Genomic DNA, 18,802 nt, shown 5'->3' with positions numbered 1-18,802 from the left:
GGGAAGCCCTCTGGAGGCGCCTCCTGGTCACATCGTGATGGCAGTGTTGTAGCCACGTCTGCTGCTGCTGTTGGTTGGAGCCAGCCAGTCCTTGAGGCAACGGGACCCTCCAGCTCCTCAGCAGGACCCCAAGAATCGTCCTGTGGAAGACCTGGCCGCCGAGTGAGCATCGTCGGGGGGGAGGGGCAGGTATATAAGGCGCTCGGAGGCTGCCTTCGGGACAACACAACGTGCTCAACCCCGACAAGGTGACAGCGTCTCTCTCTCTCTCTCTCTCTCTCTCTCTCTCTCTCTCTCTCTCTCTCTCTCTCTCTCTCTCTCTCTCTCTCTCTCTCTCTCTCTCTCTCTCTCTCTCTCTATCTATCTATCTCTATCTATCTATCTATCTATCTTAGTGGATCCCGTCCAAGCCTGCCCAAGTCGAATACTCTCGTGGAACGGGTCTTGATCACGTACCTACATACGTTAGTGAACGAGGAAGAAAAAAAAAAAACAACAACCAATCAGGAACTTGCAAGGGATGTTTATAGTGATCAACCAGTGAAGATGTGATTCACCTCACTATCCACATGGTGGAATGATGACAGTGCCAGCTGGTTATAACCATGCTCAGGATCTCAGCATCCTAGAAAACGTGTCGAGGTTTTTTTCTTTTAATGTTAGACCTACAGAAACTGTAGTAGTGGTAGTAGTAGTAGTAGTAACTTGAAGGAGGGTTTCCTGTAGCGTTAAACTGCTGTGGACTATGCATTGGCCTTAGCCTCTTATCAGATTATCATGCTACACGTCGCTACAAGAACGTCCCTCATCCCCACCACAGCCAGCGTCATCAGTAACTAGTGGACTCTGCTCCAGTATTGTGCGCAACAGTGTGTGTTCGACACGTCATCGCTCCTTGTTATAGTTCCAGTATATTTTTCATCCGTATTTTCGTTGTATGTTTTTTGTTTTTGTTTTTGTTTCAGGGTTTTCCCTGCAATTGATTTAGAAACATTATTATTATTATTATTATTATTATTATTATTATTATTATTATTATTATTATTATTATCATTATTATTATTATTATTATTATTATTATTATTATTATTATTATTATCATTAGTATTGTTATCATTATTGTTGTTGTTATTATTATCATTATTATTATTATTATTATTATTATTATTATTATTATTATTATTATTATTATTATCATTCATTATTATTATAATAATGATGATCATTATCATTATTATTATCATTATTATTATTATCATTATTATTATTATTATTATTATTATTATTATTATTATTATTATTATTATTATTTATATGTTTATTATTAGTAGTAGTAATGTTATCATCGTTACAAAATACCAACCCCCAACCCACCCCGTCCGTACGTGGCATCACCCACGAAAGGCCACATAGCCCAGGACTCAGAGGTTTCATCTGCCAGTTGGCTTTATGAAACACCACGTCATCAGTAGAGACTCTCATGATAACGGCAAACACCCGAAGCAGCCTCTTGCTTAACGCCATCCGCATGACACTTGTCACCTCCCTCCCTCGAGGCAACCTCTGACCTGGTGATGAAAGAAATACAGATATCCGCAAAGTATTACATTCAACACAGTATGTACAAATACCCGCAAAGTATTACGTTAAACACAGTATATTCCTATGTGTTCACGGTCAAATGAAACATGATAAGTTCCCAAGTGCACTTTCGTGTAATAATCACATCATCAGGGGTGACACAAGAGAAAAGTACGAGTCAGTTGATATACAACGAAGAGACGTAGCTAGAATGCCATTTGGTGTTTCATTTCCCCTTGGACTCATAGGAATATACTTGATCACGCGCAAAATTGTGTTCCTTTTCAGTACAGTATGTATGACAGACCGTTTTAGAAAGGGTCACATGATCGTGTGTTTGTCTTCCGTTGTGTGTGTGTTTCTCCCCACAACAGACGATTGTTTACATAGCTTTGCCGCTGTTGCTCGCACCAACACAAGTACGAGGGTTCGGATTGCAAGAATGAACGATTAGGTTAGTTTCTCTCTTAGAATGACTGATACAATACGAGGCATTATTGAAGGGGATTAGTATCTTTCTTTCTCTCATATGTCGTCTTAATCAGCGATCATGACTCTCACTCAGCGGCGCTGAAACGTAGTATTCCCGTGTGTGAGTAACGTCCGTCATATTCTGGGTAGGTTCGTCTTTCTGCCAGTGTCCACAGGGTCTCCTTGACCTCCCCTGATCCGGCCTTGCGAGACCCGTTCTTTGCATTCACCACGACAGCAACACCTCAAGATCCTCCCCAGCATCATTCCCTCCATCAGGTTTTGCGTGTTGAATGTTGTTTTTTATGTTACTACTCCTTGCAGCGCGAGGAGAGACGAGTAAACAGTAAAAATAGAAATAAAAACTAAAAAAAAAAAAAATTAAAGATTAAGTTGAAAAACAAACTCGTCTGAGATGCGTTCAAGTGTGACTTAAGTAAATATTATTTATGGAAAGTACGACGAGTTTTCTTTTGCCCAAGGTTGACTTGGACGAACATCGTGAGTACGAGGAGTGATGATCAGTGGAACGTAAGTGGTTACGTGGTTAGTAGGTGGTGGGGGTACGTCTGGAAAAAAAAAGAAGTGGTATCAGGGAAGCGGACTGGAGATCTAGGGGGGAGATCAGCGATGGGGGTAATTTGTCATGGGGTGAGTCGGGGAAAAGGTTTGGCAGGAGAGGAGAGGAGGCAAACGGTGAGGACGGCTGGGAGGTGTGGCGGGATAGATGAACAGGAAGTGGTGCTGAGAGAGATGCATCGGTAAGATGGATGGGATAAAGGGTAAGGTCAGTGTAAACGGATACAGCACACACACACACACACACACACACACACACACACACACACACACACACACACACACGCTCACACTCACATTATATATACCCTACCCCCAACCTACGCCAGGTGTACCCATTCACCCCACCGAAAAGAGGGATATGAACAGCTGGGTTGGCCGTGAGCCGAGACCCGAACACTTGTCCCTCCAGAGGCGTGGGTTACGATGCTAACCACTGGACCATGGCTTATGAACCGAGCAGCCACGAGAACCGTTTGTTTGTATGTCCTCCGTGACCGGCATCTCTGTGGTGCTCTCCACGACCTCTGCCTCGCTGTCTGCTGCCTCATATGAAAAGACATGATACGTGCTAGTTTACTGATGTAGTTACAGGTCGCGTGATAAAGATGTTATCCACTAATGGTCGTCAACGGGGAAAACCTTAACGACAAACTGAAGTGCTCTCTTACTCCAGACTTTGAATGGAGACAGAATGATAGGGAGAGGAGGAGAAAAACGGATAAAGAGTATATTGGTAAAGAAAAAGGGAACGTTAGTGTCTGGTGTACGTAAGAAATGTATTGTTAAACTCAGTAGCTTTACTTTACTGATACAGAGAGTAGGACCAGAAGTCGTGCCTGACACGGAGGGTGTGGGATAGTCCCGGGTTGCTGTTCAGAACCTACTATGTACACTTCATGAGTATGTTATCGCCTCTTGCAGCGTCCTGGTCACCATGCAGCGCCTGGTCGCCCTCCTCCTCACCGTGGCCGCTGTGGCCTTGGCCCAGTTCGCCTGGGAGTTCCCAGTCGACTACGAGAACACGCTGACGAGCCCCCTCGTCACCTCCTTCACCTGCGAGGGACGCAACTACGGCTACTACGCCGACGTGGACAACAACTGCGAGGTGTACCACGTCTGCCTACCCGTCACTGACACCTCCAGGAATGTCATCTACACCGCCCATTACTCTTTCATCTGCAACAACGAAACTATATTCAGTCAGAACACACTGTCGTGTGACACACGCGACAGGGCCTACCCCTGCGAACAAGCTCCTTCACTCTTCGACTTCGCCAACAGACGCTTCAGCTACATCCCCGTAGAGGACACAGACTCAGACGACGACCCACTTTTCACTTAGGCTTTTAAACCTCCCCCCTCTCCCCTCCCACCAGTCCTGAACACCCCTCTCATCCAGTCTACCGGCAGCGGAACCCCCAGTTGCTGAGGTCACGTCCAACCCTAGGCTGAGTTTTGTAACACTTGTTGACCTGTCTTGCAGGTCAAGAACATAATAAAGATCATGAGTCCAACTCACTTGCTTATTACCTGACTTCATATACAACTGGGCGGTGGAGCTCAGTATCATGTGTTTGAAGTACATGACAAGCATAACCCAGAACACACACACACACACACACACACACACGGGCCTCCATTGTCCAGTGGTTGGTGTTGTAACCGACCAGTCTAGCAGGCTTGGGTTCGTGGTGCAAACGGGGCAGCAGCAGCCTGCTCACAGCCCACATACATAAGGGTGTTCAGTTGATAGATTGATTGTATTCGTTGCAACGTTCAACGACAAGGGCGCTTACTGCAACACTGGCTGTGTCACGGCTGACTGTATCTATCAATGGGACGGTAAACTGCCCAACTTCGCGACAGTCTTAGGGTCATCTCATCCCTCACTACCTGGTTAAATCGTATTTGACAAATGTCGCAACTTCTTTATTATGTTACCTAAGACGACACGGCCAACTGAGGCCCATATCAAGGCCATTTCATTGATGAAAAAAAAAGTTATTTCCACGATTCTGATAATTTCCAGGTTGTCTGTTTATCTCCCATAACACCTTTCCGATCCCCATGAGGGTAGGTACATAATAACCTCCCCACCCCCGCCTCCTTTTACACACCTATCACCAAGACGTGGAAATGTTAGCAGCTTTTTTTAAGTTATAATGGTAGAACAAAGACCGATGAAAATAATAACACTTTTCCTTATGGATGTATTCAATATGGGGGAAAAAGTCGTACTTGGGGCACGGAGGAACCAGTGGCCTAGCAGGACAAGTAAGGTAACTTAAGTTTAGGGAAATATGGTTATGTCAGAAGGTTATGATACTAAACATCTTATAATTAATTTGTTTATTTCAACAGATGAGGTAGGAACATATATATATATATATATATATATATATATATATATATATATATATATATATATATATATATATCTTTTTGTGCATATGCCCACATTACCCGTGATTACATACTAGATAAAGACATTGTGGAATATGACTATAACATCTCAACGTCAGAGACGCCTCCATGGGACAGGGTTGACATAGGTGGGTGGCAGAGGTCGGCTCCGGTCATGGTAGGTCACGACCCTGTCGCCCGTGCGGGCGTAGGAGGTCAGGTGAGGGCGGGAGCGGTGTTGGTGGGTGGCCAGCCACTTGGTGAAGGCGCGCCTGCTCTCCGCTGCTCTCTTCTCCCGCGACCTCTTGGCTTCCTCCGCCTCCTGCTGACCTCTGTGAGAGAGAGGGAGGGAGGGACATTACCCACTCGATACGGCTATATATATATATATATATATATATATATATATATATATATATATATATATATATATATATATATATATGATTCTATGCCAGAGCATCCCTAATCCGCGCCCGCTGTAAACCGGAACCTCTGTAGAGCGAACAAAAATTCGGTCGCTCGATATGAGCCGGCACACTCCCACCTCGTGGAGAAATACCATGTCACACACGCCCGCCCGAGGCTGTATCGCGTCCCAGACAGCAGCCAGGTTCCATGCACTCTCTCCAACCACGCCTGACGTGGTTCCGTACACGCTGAAGCCATCGATGCCGAATAGTGTCTCTCGACGTAGTTTACAACTCTCACCGAATTCTCTCTCTCTCTCTCTCTCTCTCTCTCTCTCTCTCTCTCTCTCTCTCTCTCTCTCTCTCTCTCTCTCTCTCTCTCTCTCTCTCTCTCCACCAAGTTCTACATCATCGAGCATTCACGTTTGGTATAGCCAGAGAAAACGGGAAGCTGCCAAGGCGTAACAAAACAACGTCATCTCTGATAGTGTAACACCATACCTTCAAAGGCTTCGACTTTATTGCCAATACAGCTCAAGCCAAATCCCCGCACTGTTTCGGACTTTATAATGTACATCCAAGAGGGTAGTATCTTTCACTCTACATAACATTACGTTATAAATTACTAAATGAGGAGTTCGTCAGCATCTAAGCTTTGATCATCTGATCGAAAACTCGCGTCTCTTCTGATCATCCATGGTTTTCACTCAGAGGGACATAGAAAATGTTGTGATAATTAATCCATCACCCACTCAAGTATATTCTCACTCCTTCTGTATCTCCAAGTGTAATCAGTCAGATATAAACGAACTGGCCGAAGCTTTCAAGAGTTAAAATTTAAAAGTCGATAAGGACGAGTGTTCATCGACTTTATCATATTCTTTTCCCAATCCCTCAGAGGCTCAGCCAAGGATAACATTATCTATATCCCACAACACATATTCTAATACTGCACACAGGCTCAAGTCCGTACCATTGCTCACCTCGCCCATGTCCCTCCGTTCCTAAAATATACTCGTCTTTCCATCTTGGACTTTTAGCAAAACTTTATTCTTATTATGATATTCCCATTAACTACAAAAGACTTAATATTTATACCTAATTCTCGAGAATAATTGGATACGCTTAACTACCCAGAGTTCTGGCTAGTGGGTCGGTGTACACGTTTTCTCCTTAACCTCACCTCTTTATGTTTCTCCTGCGCTCCTCGTTTTTCATCTGGTGCCATTCCTCGAGAGCTTCTTTCACTCTTTTTTTCTTTTTCTCTTCTTCCCTTTCTTTTCTCTCCTTTTCCTCTTCTTCCAAGGCTTTCTCCTCTCTCTTTATTCTCTTTTCCTCCTTACGTCTGATACGTTCTGCTCTCTTCTTCTGTTGCAACCACTCGGTTATTTTCCTTTCATTTATTTCCTTTGATTTTGCGTATTTTTTGACAAATGGAAGTTCTTTTGTTACGTCCTGATCTTTCTCCTCTGAAATGCAGGAAGACACATCAACATCTTTTCTAAACTGAACACATTTCTCATCAGGTTCAAGATTTTTGCTGATGTCAAAAAGAGTATCGGATTTGGAGGTGTCCTCCATGAGCTTCGATTTCGTTTTCTGTGATGTGGTGTCAGGGGATACATCACTATTTCCATCACTCGTACTAGATCTTTTAGATTCTGAAGCTGCTTCGGAGCAACCTGATTCTTTGGAGGATTCAGAATACTGTGCCTGATTGTCAGGAAGAGGTTCAGAAACAGGTTGTGATTCCTTTGATTCAACACTTTTGCTCTCATCTTGAAAGGTTTCCGAATATGTCGATTCCTTTTCTTGTGTCTCCTTAATTTCTTCTATGAGTGCAAGTTTTCGCGTTTGGTTTACAACATCTGAAAACTCCTTCGAATTTTTGTTTTGCGGGTATTTACTTTGGTCTAAAAAAGACTTAATCCCTTGGTTTAATTCTCGGTCTTGGCTAAAGTCATCGTCAAAGAAATCGTCGATCATACTTGAAGAAATTCCTCACAGTTAATCTCAGCGTTCTAGGTTTTGTGCACTCTCTTCGGGCAACAGCAACAGCCAAAAAAACGGCAACACACAGCATAACTAAACATTCACCAATCATGTGTAAGAATCACTGTTACACCTTCGATAGGTTTTTCAGAGATAGCGTATCGTATGGCTTGATTTCAGAACACAGACGGATGTGTCACCGACTTGGGCCATTTTCCACTTAGCGGCGACCACTTGGGCTGCTGAGTGTCGGGCCCGCCGCCCGCCCGCCTGGGAATGCGACCATAGTCCCCCGCTACGCCAACAGATGTCGTGCGGTGATGACCCGTAAACTTCAAACGTTTCGAAACCGCTTCTACTTCGTCTCCTGAATCCAAGTATGGTTAAAACACATTCCCAAACACTTCACTAGGTCCTTAAGGTGGCAGCATTAATTGAAATAAGTTCCTGATGGGCCTGGTAGAGAGATTGCTCAGCGAGGTACTGCACAAGCAAAAGAGTCCCGGGGATGACAAGTGAGGATCAATAAGCGCAGCGGAGCAACAGGTGATGTGTAAATCTTTGAGCGTTATCGAGTGCCACGTCTCGACCATGTGCTGCACCAGGGATATTTTTAGCCTCGTATACGTTTATGTGAAAATGTGTAAATAGATTTAGATTTTGTTAGATAGATATTTAGATAGATTTAGAAATAGGTAGAAAATTAAATATATAGAATTATGAAACAAAAATTATATATATATATATATATATATATATATATATATATATATATATATATATATATATATATATATATATATATATTGTACTGGAAAACGCGGAAGATCAATAAAGTAATCAATAACCTGATGCGAAGAACACTTAAAGCCAATGACGAGATCAATAGTGTCCATGGCAACAGGTACAGCATTCTGCCTTACTCTTGTAGTCGAGGGAAGGAATGTTAATGTGTGTGTGGCTAAATTTTGCCAAGGGGCAGGGTTAGCACGTAACGCTTACTGCGGGGGAATCTAGAGATAAGAATGACAAGTTGCGAGGGTTACGTGTTGTCAATTATTATGATTGAGATGGAGAGATTACACGTGTGTTCGCCGGGCTGATTGTCGTCAGCCAGGGCCGGCAGGAGCTGACGGTGGCTCTGAGGAAGGGTTGACATTCTCTCTCTCTCTCTCTCTCTCTCTCTCTCTCTCTCTCTCTCTCTCTCTCTCTCTCTCTCTCTCTCTCTCTCTCTCTCTCTCTCCAGGAGAAGAGAATTTATGTTTTATCATTACCTATATAGTTTTCTGTTACTTATTCAGTTACTTTGATAATAGATTTGAATAATCATTTCCCTATTATCGGGGCCCCCAGGGTGGTTTTGCCCCGGCATTCCAACCCTCTCACCCATCAGCCCACGTGTGGGTTAGAAAAAAAGGAAAGACAACAACCAAGGCCCTAAGGAGAGGAACTTGTCAGCCACAGAAGTTTAGGCTCACTACGCATTTGTCACTAACCCCCCAATGTCTAGGCAGGTAGTTCCTTGAAAAGAGAGAGGTGAAGGAGGTTTTATGGTGTGTGTTTCTTTAACTTGAAGTATGCGTACTTGTGTATATGTGTGTGTGTGTGTGTGTGTGTGTGTAGGCTTGTTTACGCATGTGTGCACAAGTGTACGAGTTAGAGTGCAATTGTGTAAGAGCGTACCTGAGTAAGATTCAGCCGAAGGTGGAAGACTAAAGATCACTAAATACAGAGATAAACCGGGAAAATTCTTGCATACATCAAGAAATACGAACTCTATTTGTCAGGCCAAGGTAGTGACTGAGTTGGGGAACACTGTTTTAAATGTATTTCTTTCCTCTCATTTAATCGTCTTCGCACAGGTGTGGCGGACGTCAACTTGAGACACGTCATAATGATGAAGTATATTCACTAAGGCCATGAATAACTTCTCAGTTAACTAAGACATCGTCAACATATTCTGTCGTGAAACATTTCCCATCGCTCACAAGATGGAAGACATTGGGTCAGTTCACATTCAGACCACACTGATGGCGGTATAGACTAAACAACCACTAATGTTGGTCCGGCCCAGAAATTCATCCCTAACGAGCCACTATTCCCAGCCTAACCCCCCGGGTTAACAGTTAGTTGCCTGCTTCGGTTTTATGCCCATTAAATGCCAGAGTCATTATGGCCGTCAGTTTCAGGCCACGTTCACCACACAAATATCATTTATACCTTCACACTGCCTTAAGGACGATGGTAGATTCTCAACCAGAAAGACGTACGATATGCGTGTCGCTCAGTGTCGAGTTATGAACTGGGAACAGGTCGTAATAGAGCCAGGAAACGTTACAGGTAATTCAAACATAATTTTTACAGGAAGTTTACGTATACATAGTACAAAATATATTTTTTGGGTCTTTTTCCTACATGTTCGCCATTTCCCGCGATAGCGAGGTTTTCGATCTTTCTCTTGATTAAACGTCCTGGCTTTAGGGACGGTGCTTATCCTTGTATAATTTTCGGTGTTAATCTCTAAGAAGCAAAAACTAATTAGCACAGATAATCTCAGGTAATTTTCACTCCTCTCACATCAGGTATGCGGTATCAGGTGCAGTAAATATCAGAATTCCTCTTATTGTTTTACAGTATTTTATTATTTATTATTTTAGTATTTAAAATCTCAAGATAATATCCTCAAAGACTCACCATCTGCTCATTAGATTTGACCTTTCTTTTTATTTAGACCATTTTCTTCCTCGTCAGATGTGACAATAATGAAGACTTCTCATATATATATATATATATATATATATATATATATATATATATATATATATATATATATATATATATATATATATATATATATATATTTGTATTGAAATTAGCATTCGTTTGAAAACAAATCTTGATACTGTGTTTACTGTTTTGAACAAGAAATGCAAATAAGAATTGAACGAACTACCAATATGATAGGTCTGGGTTAGTAACTATTGTTATAAATTGTATAAATCTATCGAGAGGGTTGTACCTTAGGGAACTGTATTATCATTACCTTCGTGACCCTTCGTCATTAATAGATAATCATCTTGGAAAGTCTACGGTTGGAGTGTGCCACTTTTTATTTACTTTCACTCAGCTGTATAGAAAACGATTTGTCTGGAGCATAAGCTATTATAATTGGAAATTCAATGGTAAATTGTCGCTGTGCCGAGGAATTTATAGTTTTACGGTATTATTGGTGTGTGAAAAGGAGTCAAAGGAAGGGAAACAAAATGCAAGAATCAATTTACTGATATGCATTAATGATGTTATATTCACTGATTACGATGAAGTGCAATTAAATATTTATGAATGGAAATATCACGTGCATATACATGAATATCACTCATCGCATTTCTGAAATCCATACTTTATTTTCAGCTGTAGGTTGTTAAAGGATACGTACATACTACATAGTGAGGGTGTATGTGTTCGTAGAATTATGTTTGATAATTGGGTGTTAGATTTTAAAGATGACAGAGGTAGCTTAACACTGACAGCTTTAATGACCCTGCCAGTGTATAGGCCTGAAGCCCAAACAACCGACAAGCCATTACTCATGCGTCCCTGTCTTGCACTTCTGCTGTGATCCCATGAACTGGAAAGATCGATAGATACACAAATAATCTATTTATGGTCAGTCAAACAATAAAGACACCCAAAAATATATAGATTTTAAACTGAAGAATGTCATTATTATTTTTTGTGAAGTATTAGGTTTTTCGAAATTATAGAATGACACCTCATACATTTTCAAGATATGATATAGAAAGGACCATATATATATATATATATATATATATATATATATATATATATATATATATATATATATATATAAAGTGGCCAACATGGCGTGAGCACACGATACCCAAGTCTTGACCATCTCGAACGAAACATCAAATGGGTGTAATCGAAAAGAATCAGAGTAACAAGGACTGGTATGAACTCCTGAAGTCATTATATAACTGACACTTAAAGATGAAAACGTTGTGAGAGGAAAGAGAATTCCCTAATATCGCTGTAAGAGCATTGAAGGGTGTGGAAGCGGGGGGGGGGTGAAAATAAAGTGGTCCAACCTCGTGCATTTGGTATTCACAGAGAAATCATGGGAAGCAACAGCCGCTCGCATGCCATGCGTCCAGGTCTTGTGGGCTGTGGAACATGCAGCGAGCCCACGAGAGCAGTGACCGGAATATTACCTGTAGGACAAGGGAAAGGAAGCAGTGTCTGAAGAGAAGTGATAGGGAGAGTTAATAAGGGGAAGAGTTAGGGGTTGAGGAACATCTGTTATGGTGATTAGAAGGAGAGTAAGCGATAGGGCAGCACCCCGAGGAACACCAGTGGTGTTCCAAAAACTCGCTCCTTCAACAATGACTGTTGTATGTATGTATTTTACATATTATTCATTGACACGTTAATGTATTCGTGTATTTATATAATCATTTGTTTATCTATTTATGTATCTCTGTTGATATATTTGTTCATCTATAGAAAGGTGTACCTTCCTCTTTTATATTTATGGTTTTCAAAGAAGTTGAATTTCACCGTAGAGAAGATTTTCATTTATGACTTATAAACATATAAGTATTACCACGGAAAGTCCAGTTCCCCACTAAGTAAAAGAACATAAGAGAGAATTTTTAGATATTACGCGTGACAATCATGTGACACCAGGAAAATGTGACATATTGAATAGAAACACATCACAGTTTGGCAGTAAGCAAGCACGTCATGACTAACAAACTAATGTAACATTCACTTGTGTAGGGTAATAGCACTGTACCACACTGACCAAGTGCTCGAAGGACGAACGCATGTCACATACAGGCGGAGGAACCTCAGGCCATAAGCTCAACAATAACACCATTTTTCCTCTGCAATACAGTTGTTGATATCAGACAAACGGCTCTATACGAAGTACAGACGCACAAACTACTGTTCTGCTACAGATAGGACGCAAGATCCACTGAACAGGAACGTACATAGATTATGAAAACGATAAGAAATGATAAAGAAATAACGTATCGACAGTTGCAACAGGAGATACAAGCTTTACAGATGTCTTATCCATCATAAAGGAGAACTGAGAGATAACAGTCCCACTTACAAGATCAGAGACGATATGATAAGGTTCAGATAATGTGACTGTGTGGAGTTGTCTTTATGGTGGAGGAGGGCAGAGGGAGGTACCGTAACTTAGCGCTTTGTGTAGAAATATTCCGCTTATCTGTAGTTATCTGTACGACAGATAAGAAGACTTGATATATGTTAAAGCCAAAACAGATACTGTACCGACAGACTGTCCATGTAGAGTCTGAATCATTTAGTAAATTTGTACATTTTTCATCTTTCATTATGGTTTGAAGGAACTGTTCTACGTAGTATCCTGGAAGGTGTGAGATGTAGTGTAGAGCTGCAGAGGTTATCTTATAATTGAGTGTGGCTTCCATACCTGCGAAGTAAAGTTGATAGTGTTAGACAAATACTTGATGCTGCCACATATAACTGTTGCAGTTACCTGGTATTCTATATCAGACGCCTACATAGAACATTACCTTCATGGGTAAGATGCGACACTGTCTCTAAATATCTCCCAACTCAGTACTCCTAATTCCAGTCCGTTGTGCATCAGGAGGGTGTAAGGGCCTCCGGTCTCTGTGTCATTATGACTCACATGTGTGTCTAGGAAATTCGCCTCCACTTAGTCATCACTTATCCGTAAGAGTGCACTCAAAACTCACTCATGGAAATTTCTCTCTCCAACCATAGGAAAGATGAAAAGTATAAGGGACAAGTGGTTGCCTTAGATTATACATATGGTACCCGAGGCAGGTGTGATCACGTCATGCAATGGATAGAGGTAAACGTAAGAGTTTTAGATTCTGCCGAAGAAGAAATTTCGACGAGTTTTTCAAATAAAGTTTATGGACATTGTATGGTTACTTGGTAATGCGTCTCTTGAGTGAAGTGTGACACAGTGTGTTAGTGATCCGTGCTTTATTCAAGGATGATCATTGTGCATTAGTCATGTATAATCATTGACGATAAAGAAAACGATGGAAATATACTTTTACGATCAGTGATGCGCGAGTCTTGCCGTCGTATGGTCTTAGATTATATTAGCGTGTACAGGTTTGTATCCTCTGTGGTATAAGGCGTTTCTTGTCATACACAAAGTGATACATAGTTTGCGATGGTTGTGCTGTTTTGTGTCCAAACGTCTCCCGCACACCCACGTAAACACACAGCTCATCTGGCAATTATGTTTTCCTCGGGTTCTCTCGCTCATGATGTGTCTTCTCCGATGCACATTTTCATAACTGGTTCCTGGTCTACCGATGCTAAACTGTACGTATTTTAGCTACAGGACGATTGTACGTGACATCGGTATTAGCAAGATATCTGACTGTATTCGCGTAGATATTCCTGGGAATTTGGCTCGACACCCGCGTCTTCGAATGCAGAGATTGTTTGTTATTTCATCTCTACAGCGTTTCGTAGACATGAGAGTTCTGCTGTGCACATTTCTCCTCACGCGGGACTTAATGTGAGGAGGTTGTGAAATTACTATGCTTGTACTTGAAAAAAAAATATACGATTTAGTCTCTACACTGTTTATTCCCCGACGAATTCCTCTGAGACCGTCAGAGGTCGAGCATGTAATACGTATCAATCAAGCACTTAAGATAAATTTGCGGACCATTTAGTCTCTATTAGTTGCTCTACCATAATTCGTTGTCACTCTTGTTTATCTTTCAAGTAGGAGGAATGTGGTAATGGTGAAATTCGCCAGTGCTACTGTTTGTTCACCAATGAATTCCGTGTATATAGGTGTGTGTGTGTGTGTGTGTGTGTGTATGTGTGTGTATGAAGGTTATGTTTCTGATGTCCACAACACGTCAGATACTTTAGCTTAGTGTCGTATTGTCTCTTTCTGCACTAAATGTAAATACATATCTCCCATCAGCACAAAGGTACGACCCTTGTGCACGACTGTACGACTCTTGGGAGGACGACAGTACGACATTTGAGCACGACGATCCAGGCCTTGGGCATGATGACGTAACCTTTTTGCTTGACCCGTAAGCATGAACTGTAGTCCAGTCATTATCAAGTCTAACCATATTATCCTTGCAGAGTTAAAGTAGTCAGTTGTCATCCATCAAAGATACATCAGCTGCAATGCTTTGTATATCATAACATAGCGACCGCTGAGGACGCGCATCCGTGAACGCCTTGTTGCGATCAGCGCGAACGATCAGCCTAACTGTCAAACTGCCCCTCCCAGCAGTACGGGACTATGCTCACGACGGAGACTACCCAATGTCAACAGTGTGCTTCCCTGTGCTGGCCAGTAGCTCACCCAACAGCGATCTGTTTGTGTACTGGAGTCCCTGTCCTTAACAAGAAACAGTTCACCATATAAGTAACAGTGAGGTAACGGCAGAGTTATTTTGTTTATAGACGTGTTTTATTAGATATATTGCAAATGCGTCGTAATATTTTAAAGGTTTCTTAACGCTAGGATCTTTTGACTCTGAATTGTAGATTTTGATACTGCCTGGGAAATATTGCCCTTATATATATATATATATATATATATATATATATATATATATATATATATATATATATATATATGTCGCACGTCAGTGTATTTTAGGTAGGGTCATGACTGTCAGCCATTAATTCTATACCGCAAGCACTTCTTTAGAGATTGATTATTCCACTAGCAATAACGGCGAAGTTACACTGTGTGTATTATTGGATTATACAAGTAACCATAAGCTTGAGATTATACAAGAAGCACAGCAGGCAATGTTATACAACAGGTCCTATCTGTTGCCGCACGAGGCGATATCAGATAACGGTAAAAATGTTTCGTTCCCATACTTCAAGTGTTGTTTACGTTTTAGTATCTTTACGCTTATCATTACTATCTACGTGAACAAACAAAACATGCTCATACGTAGGTGTTTTCATAGTCACTGATTATGTTAAAGAACTGGACACTCAACCTGCCTGTCATCTGGTTAAGACAGACATTAGATAACCTCCGTTTCTTTAAAGTGATGATTTATTCTCAACAAAGACGTAACGACAGGCGAAGAGGCACGTCAGCCTTACGTAAAGACCAGCAGTCTTGATCAACTAACAGAGAGAGAGAGAGAGAGAGAGAGAGAGAGAGAGAGAGAGAGAGAGAGAGAATATCGCGAAAGAGTGGGATACGAGAAAAAAAAAAAAACTGACAGGGTAACCTAGACAGACAACAGTTTGTCATGTCTTAGTCAGCACTCGTCAGTACTCTACATTAGCCTCTTGATGCACACCACCCGCCTCGCCTCGTCAGCATCGCCAAACAAGTTATTTTTAGACATCGTCACTTGGGAATTCTAGCCGTACTGCCCAATGACAAAAGGATAGTATTCCGTTGTGCAGTTAGAACATAGCGTGGTTGCTGGGTTGAAGGGGTTGGTCCCCCTTCACTTCCCTATTCTCCTCCACCCCTACAACACCCTTCCGTGTATATGTCGACAACCACACCAACAAATATTTCACATTCCACACACCACTGGGGAATTCTGTATTTCTTCCATTTTTCCAGAGATCTTTCCTTTAACAAGTTCCCGCTGGTGACAGTTACCTTCATCTGTGTTAATTAGCCTCCTTAATAGTGGTAGCGAGTTGGATGAGTGGGTGATGAGAGGTAAAAATGGGTAGCGGTTTCTACCAGATGAAAAAAATCACTGTTGTAGTTCCTTACCAAACAATCTCATTCAAACTACACCTCCGTCTGTTGTCCTTTGCTGTCATCTCGCATCTTCTATTTTCCCCTTCGTCCATTTGGGAGAAATACTATAAGGCGTCTATGGTGCTCTTTCCGAAGTAGGTAACAGTGAGAAGCCATAGTGTGCGAAGAAAATAAACATGCGGTCCACTTTCGCCACGTTCAGACGGTATCTTGAGCGGGTTCCAGACCGAGAGCAGCTGTAAGTTGCCAACTGGGAATTTACAGAATTTATTCCGCTCTCCTTGACCTTCATAAGGCTCATTAGCGATGAATGTTTAAAACTAACGTATACAGGATAAAATCTTCGCCGTACCGCTACGAGAAAGAAGAACCGAAATGCAAAAAAATCGATAACATTCGATAGCCTGTATTGTGTAGGAAGTAGAAGAGGTGGTTGGTGCAGGGGGTGAGGAGCGTCGCTGACTAGCCGGCCCCGTACTTCGGGACACCACTGATCAACTTGGACACAGCGCACCGCCACCCCGTTACCCCGACACACCTACCTTTAATGTATTTACCTTCCACTTTTCCACGTTATTTTGATGTTAATGGTATTTTTGGTATTGTTATCGCCAAAGATTTAGGATTCTCAAGCCAGATGGCCTTAAAACAATGTAGTTTTACACGAGGGAAAAGAGGAAACAGTTGGTGTCGGTCTGTAGCACTGGTGTCAATCACAAGAGCGTTGCGGCCCAGGTCGGGGTCACTGCGCACCACCCCGTCACCCTTATCACCCTGACTCCTAACCAAACCTCATAGCCTCTAGATTTATTCGACAATACATTGTTGTTGCTGAGAGAAGTGTGTACAACTGAACATATACGTTTCAGCCTTGCACCTGTGGCGGCTGGCTGGCTGGCTGGCTACAACTACTCCCTGTAACTTTTTTTTTTTTAATCACACGACAAACCTTGAACCGCTTGAGAGAATGCTGACGCCACGTAGTCACACTGGCGGACATGATGACGGAGAAAAACACGGCATGGCGAGGGAAAATCTCTATTAGCTATAAAAAGGCAATACTCAAGGCCACAGAATGAACATCGCAGTGCACTTAACGTTGGTTTTGGTGGAGAGAAAGAGGATTCGGGGAGAGGTTGGAAGGAGTCATGATTAGGTAAGTTGGGGGAGAAGGGGGGGGGTAAGAGGAGGCGATGGGAGGGGGGGGAGTGGAAGGGTGGAAGACGAACGAGAGAATGGATACCACTGTATATTACTGCAATAGTGAATTATAGTAATTAAATATTAAAGACGAGAGCTCGATTGAATTTTTAAGCATTTTATATGCGACGGTACATCATAAATCCTTTAAAGATGTGTGCTTTAAGATGACTCGCTCATTTACTATAAATCAAAGAAAACTGGGAATCCAAAAATATTTACACAGTTACTCCTTGAAATAACCTCATTTGTAACCATATTCCTTACTCTCTGCTTGCGTAAGTTTGTTTGCCTGTTATAAAATATCATTTTCATTTTTTATCTAGCCTATTACTACGGCATACATCGTCGTTGTGATAGAAATAAATAGAAATTAGTGTGACACCCCGCGAGCGTTTTACTGTGTGACTTATGGTCATACGTCACCGGTTGACTCATCGCGTGGTTATGGTGGGTACACGCCATGGGTTGCCTCATTGGGAGGCGGTGGTGGGTACACGACAAGGGTTACCTCAGTGGGTAGCGGTAGTGGGTACATGCCATGGGTTGCTTCAGTGGGTGCACTTAAAATGGATACATATGTATGGCGTGTCATGTCATACCTTAGCATTACGTTAGCACTTCGTGTTCCAATTTGAAACACGAACTAGTTGTTTTAATCTCACGACGTCACAAGCTTTATTCCCAAGATGTTGGCTAAGGACTGGACAACCCCTGTTGGTGTGATCGTAAGACAAAATATACCTCATGGTGTTACATAACTTTAATTTGAATTTCTAGCCTCTAGATGTCTAGTTATATACAATAAAAGCGTTCCACTGATAGCATGGTTGACGGGTACTTGGCTAGGGGGAAGGGAGAGGCAAGTATAGAGCGTACACTGTGTACAATACATTGACATATGTGGAAGGGAGAGGGGTGGACCCAAGGACCCAGAGAGTCCTCTTCCCGTCATGGAAGGAGGGAATTTGAGGTGATATCAATTACACTGTACATAATTAACAGGATACAGAATTATACTGACGGTAACATGTAAACTGTTTCTTTGTTTTGCCAATCATAGGACATGCACAAACACATCTATATGATATTTTGATCTCCAAGAGCATGTATTGTTTCGTTTATAAAGGTTTAGCATTTCTGTAACAGTGCGGTTGAAGTGTGTGTGATGGGGGGTAGGTTGAGGCAAGCACAGAGCGTGTATACAGTGGGTACAATGTATCGACGTATGAGGGTGGCAGGTGGGCCCGGATGAGTCCGGGGACCCAGACCGTCAGAAAAAGAGAGAGGGGGGAGGGGGGATGATCTGTATTAGTGACATTAAGTATCTGATTTTGACGTGGAGAGTATTACAAGGAAGGTTAAAAAGGCAATAAAA

At 42.0% G+C, this 18,802-nt stretch overlaps 2 protein-coding genes across 2 annotated transcripts; one reads left to right on the top strand and one right to left on the bottom strand.

Annotated features, from left to right (window-relative positions):
• The first annotated feature begins 101 nt into the window (after positions 1 to 101).
• On the top strand, positions 102 to 4,148 carry LOC139767086 (U-scoloptoxin(01)-Cw1a-like). Its single transcript, XM_071696057.1, has 2 exons — positions 102 to 248; positions 3,556 to 4,148. Exon 2 carries the CDS (start codon positions 3,569 to 3,571, stop codon positions 3,974 to 3,976), a length of 408 nt encoding a protein of 135 aa, XP_071552158.1. The 5' UTR covers positions 102 to 248; positions 3,556 to 3,568; the 3' UTR covers positions 3,977 to 4,148.
• A 938-nt stretch (positions 4,149 to 5,086) lies between these two features.
• On the bottom strand, positions 5,087 to 7,954 carry LOC139767116 (uncharacterized). The gene is made up of 2 exons (XM_071696120.1): positions 6,631 to 7,954; positions 5,087 to 5,369 (listed from the first exon to the last, which is right to left on the bottom strand). The coding sequence occupies exons 1-2, from the start codon at positions 7,431 to 7,433 to the stop codon at positions 5,153 to 5,155; spliced, it is 1,020 nt and encodes a 339-aa protein (XP_071552221.1). The 5' UTR covers positions 7,434 to 7,954; the 3' UTR covers positions 5,087 to 5,152.
• Between the last annotated feature and the right edge of the window lie 10,848 nt (positions 7,955 to 18,802).

The sequence above is a fragment of the Panulirus ornatus genome, chromosome 59 (genome assembly GCF_036320965.1).
Source record: "Panulirus ornatus isolate Po-2019 chromosome 59, ASM3632096v1, whole genome shotgun sequence".
NCBI lineage: Eukaryota > Metazoa > Arthropoda > Malacostraca > Decapoda > Palinuridae > Panulirus > Panulirus ornatus.
The sequence above is the reverse complement of the archived record's forward strand: the minus strand, read 5'-3'. Positions and strand labels throughout refer to the sequence as shown.